At 39.6% G+C, this 5,000-nt stretch overlaps 1 protein-coding gene across 9 annotated transcripts in view; it reads right to left on the bottom strand.

The window, feature by feature from the left end:
• The window catches only part of LOC137974067 (uncharacterized), a 57,402-nt gene that overhangs the window by 12,856 nt on the left and 39,546 nt on the right, over window positions 1-5,000 (bottom strand). The window contains exon 1 of one of the 9 annotated variants that reach the window (XM_068820988.1): window positions 3,162-3,593. The exons of the other annotated variants lie outside the window; for them this stretch is intronic. Within the exon in view, the coding sequence (XP_068677089.1) occupies window positions 3,162-3,414 (253 nt within the window). The 5' untranslated portion in view covers window positions 3,415-3,593. Of the gene's footprint in view, window positions 1-3,161; window positions 3,594-5,000 lie in introns of those variants that run through there. 9 annotated transcript variants of the gene reach the window in all.

Below are 5,000 nucleotides of genomic sequence, written 5' to 3'. Positions count from 1 at the left end.
CAAGAGTTGGGCGATTGTGATCTTTGTTTTGACTTCGCTCATTTCATTGTCAAACTTTGTAACACTTGACAGAAAAAGAATCTTACAAAAACCCGGTATCTTGCCATCATTTGACACAGACGCTTCACTGTTTGGCGAGTAAACATGCCGCGGTAACTTAATCACGGCGCCCGCTGAATTCCGGCCATGTCACTTTCGATTTTGCAATTTACTTGAACGTAGCAAAAATCTCCCAAAATGTTTGTCGCTGATCGTAACTTTTAATATTCTATATTCACGGTTCAAAATTAATGTTGTTTTCATGTCGTAAATATTTTATTCTCGATCGGCCGTCCGGGAAACTTCCTTCTGCTCTTTCTGAAAACTGTGTATCAATAGTTATTTGCTTTTTCATCAATATTTGTTTTGCATAAAGCAAGCTAACAGAATCTGTACCTTGCTGAGTTCGCATTTGTTAGCGTTAATAGTATTTTCGGTCAGATGTTTCTGTTTTTATGAGAGGTTTATGTTTTGGTCTCCCATCCTAACCCTAACCCCGCGAAACAGGGCTTGACTTCAGTGAAGTTTAGTATTACAAAGCTTTCAGATGCTCAGAGGGCACACTTGTGGTGAAAAGAAGTTGTGAGGGAACTTGAAAATTATCAACATGTCAGCCCAGAAGCCAATGTTTCTCACTTCTCTTTTATTTGTTATTCTTCAGAGACTGGAATGCTGTATTTCAATACCACACAATTCAGTGCCTTCTGATTTTCTGTAGCACGTACCACAGGCAACGCAGTGTATGCTTCACAGAAGCATCTAGTTTACCATATCAACTCAGTTGACAGAATCCTTTGACGGGATTCGCATTGCAAGAAGGATAGAAAATGAACGGTACAATGGGTGCTCAAGTTGTCTTTAAAACAGGAATTTTTTTCACTTTATTTTGCACAGCTAGTATGGCAAAATAAAACTCGAGTCACAAGCGCAGTACGACTACTTTTCCTCTTTTAAACAATTGTCTCGTTTCTAGCCTTCCGAAAAAGCGCTGAATGGGGAGGGAAAAAGCGAGTGTAGCCGACCGCTCTCTCGCCCTGGAAAGGAATTCGTGACGTCACTTAAGTCGTGACGTGATTTCTTTGTAAACATCTTCCCACAAACAATGTATCAAGACTGTTGAATAGAGAGATTTAGCAACGCATTTACAGCAAACGGCAAACATGAGACCAAAATTTACGCTTTACCAAAAATTAAAGAAACTACCTTGTTTGGTGTAAGCTCAGTCATTTGTTGCCAGTTACAAACAGATATCAATTAGCCTCTCAAAACGAGAGAGACCACTTCATGAAATAAGAGAATTTTCATACTTTTGCGACCACAATCTTGGTCAGAAATGAATAATTGAGACCACCCCTTCCCCAAAATTTGGCCTTCAATGGCTTCATTCCTTATTTAGGGGGAAAGGGCATTTCTCGGTTCCATTTTAAGCTGTCCAAAGAATCCGCGGCCTGTTGTTTCACATTTCCTGTTTCACGTAAACGCGTTGTTAAATCTCTCTAATGTTCTTTACTGCGGCTTCGCTGCATTTGATCATAGGTAGGACTCGGGAAGGTTTTCGTCAAACCAACGCAAAATATTGTCGACAAGCAAAACTTGAACTTAAGCTTGAAAATTGAGTGTACTTTTCTAATTGCCCTCATGTCCATTAACAAAACAAAATTGGATCCATGAACTGCGATGATGACCTTTATCTGACAAAAGGTCTCTGTTTAGTGTTGACGACGATCTGTTTTCGCCTGAAATCGTCAAAACATTTCGGTTTTTCTCACGCATGATCGCAATTGTAGCAGACTTTCTGAGTGTGCTCGTTCCATAAAACTGGCGAGCATGGATCGATTACTGAACTGTCACTAGTTCTGAAGCGTAGTGATACTGAGGATACTAACTTAAAGCTTCGACGTACAAAGTTCATAAAAAATTAACAATAATTTATCAACTTAAACTGCGCAGTTTCCATGACGAAATTATCAACTAAGCTCTACATCAATGTCAATCGAAAATATAACAAAAATCTGCAATTCGGAATGATAAAAAGAAACCATAGCGTAAAAAGCATTCTCCTGGATATTTTCCCAAATGACAGCAAGTTGACAATCACATAAAATTCATTATAATTACATGTAATAAATTTCTTTCATAGTCGAATTTCAGTTGAATATAAATTAAGAATAAAATTCCGATGGAAAGCTCACAATCACTATCACCCGACAAAACCTCTCTCAGACTCAGCATAAATCGTTGAGAAACAGCGATAAATGTACATTCTTCGAGCTTTGCTCTAGTGCCCCAAACTACCTCGCGGCTAACCTAAGTGAGTTTTAATCTGATTTTATCACCATTAACGCAAAACGTGTTAAAAAACTGTTCGTTCGTTTTAGAAGGCCTCAAGAGATGATACTTAAAACATCGGATAAAACATACACATACACTGTTACAGGCTCACAAAATATGGCAAGAGTCTCTGACAAGCACTATGTTATCTGCGACTTAATATCACTTGAGACATGTAAAGACATGTAATGATGAGTGCATGCCTTCACTGCAGTTATGGAACTTTCATAATGTTCAACGACCCCGCTGAGATTTTTCACAAAACGTTTAAAAAGATTAAAATGCTAGTTCTTTAATCGAAGAAAACGATGGGTGAATCAAGCAAACATGCTCTAAAGGAATGGAAATAACCCAGTTTCCGCTTTCGCAATGCTGAAGCAAGAGTGACCCGCCTAACAACTCAAAGAAAGAGAGGTGCGAAATATCACCGAATTTCGCTCCGTTGAAGTGAGCCCCTCTCTGTCCGCTGTTCACTGTCATGCGCTTCCCTTCGAAAATCATCATGGTCACTGTTTTGCTATCCCCCATTAAGAGCAGACAAGAGAAAGGTCAACAGAAATGGGTTAGATCTCTGAGTAGGAGGCTGAGGAAGCAATTTCAGTCTTCGCTCTACACCACGGATATTTATCTTACCACTACAAAGAGAGTTTATGAAGTGGGTCGAGATTCCAGCTTGAAAAGAGATTTTCAGCAGCAACTCATGATTTCCCATATTTCAGCACATATTTTACAAATAAGATTACTGTAACACAAACAATACTTCTCAGCCTTAGTTGGCGACAAAGTCATACCTCCGTCTTCGACTATCCTCTGTGGTGAACGATACTTAACTTCTGTGTTGCCTCGACCGAACAGGACGAACAGAACACATAACAGTACAATGACACCTATCACCACGAATAAGAACAGGAGAATTTGCCATACACGAAAAGTACGTTTCCTGCGGAGACAGCCACAGCAAGCGCACGAAGTATAGGGACGTTGCTTTTCCATATCGTAACCTTCAGTAAGGGTAAAAGTTGATTCGCCTTTGAAGACTGGCATGTTGCTTTGCGTCTTTCACCAAATTGAAACCGACCGAAATAAACACTTAAATCTCTCTGGCAATTATGTTCGGGAAGACCAACCGTTTTATTGTAGAGTGGGAAGGAAGAATTTGACGTCAATTTGTGAAACATGACTCCACGACTTCTCGATAGATAAACCGGGGCTCAAATCATGACATTGGTTGAGGTCACACTTAGCAGTTTACTAAGGTAAAAACCCTTAACTATGGTATAAAAAAGGTAAGCAACGCATAAGCTGACTTGTACATTTCCCAGACGTTTCCTTGTCACAAGAGTGCTACTCAAATGTCGAGGTAATGACAGACAGGAATTTTCGAGTTCCGTCGTAATATATTTCGTGACAGCGCCATGGATCGTCAACGTGTTGTAGCTTCGATTGTGGCTCTTTTGTTTCTTATCGTTGCAATCCGTAAAGCTCATAGATTTAGATGTCTGGCTCTTTACCTTGTTTTTGAAAGGAGGCAATGTGAGCCTCCAAAGCACATGTATATAGTGGGCACACGCAAATTCAGCAAAGTCACGAAATGCTTCTCAAAATCATGACAAGATGTCACGTAAATAAACAAAGTTTAGATAAACGCTAGATAAACCATGCTTTTACCATGGTAAAGAGAGAAAAGCCGGCCACATTGAAAAACTCATTTACCATGGTAAACTTTCGTTTACTATGGTAAAAAAAGCTCAAGCGTGACCTCAACCATTATGACCGCATCCGATTGGGCAGGGAAAGCCAGGACATGTGAAGGAATTCGCTTTCGTTTAATACGTTAATCACGAAAAACAAACAAGCATGCATTCAAGCCAGACTTGATAAATTCACACCAAGAAGCTTAAGTTTAGTTTATTTCTCTTTTAGGCAAGGAAATTTGAGATGAAAACATCTAATGCATCGATTGTAAATATACAAATACTGTACACAGTTTTCAATTTAGAGTCACCGAGACAGGAAATCACAGAGAAGGGAGTTCCCGGAAACTGAAACCCCGATTAAGTCATGTTTAAAGATTATTTCTTGCTTCTAGTAACTATGGATATCAGTAGAAAAAAAATATTTGACGTTGAATAGAACCAATTAAAACACGCATTTTTAAACACTTTCTGCACGTATACAATTACAAAAAATATATACCGGACGCTAACACGAACTTGTTGCCATGAGAAAACCCTCAGACCACCAACTGTGACTACCCAGTACATGACATCATTAAGGTGCAGAAATGACAGAAAACTTCCCGCCTCAGCAAATAGCAACTTGCATACAAAGTCACCCTCTAAATTTAAATGCACTTCAAGAGAACCCCCGTTGATTTTCCAACGCGAGACAATAGTTTCCTCAACAACTGTCTGACAAACTGTGCGATTTTGTTTCGGCCTCGTTTCGGTCGATGACCAGCGCTTTTTCGTGCGGATCATCGCCACGCTATTGAGCCCTAGGATAAACGTTCTGTTCACTGAGGACATTAACGATGACGATGTGACGCATCAGTTATCAACTACAATTCACTCTCTTTTGGATAAATGCTAACCCTTACGATCGGTCCCGATCACACAAGCTTTTAAGCT

Source organism: Montipora foliosa, chromosome 10 (genome assembly GCF_036669935.1).
Source record: "Montipora foliosa isolate CH-2021 chromosome 10, ASM3666993v2, whole genome shotgun sequence".
NCBI lineage: Eukaryota > Metazoa > Cnidaria > Anthozoa > Scleractinia > Acroporidae > Montipora > Montipora foliosa.
This window is presented reverse-complemented; position numbering and strand designations above follow the sequence as displayed.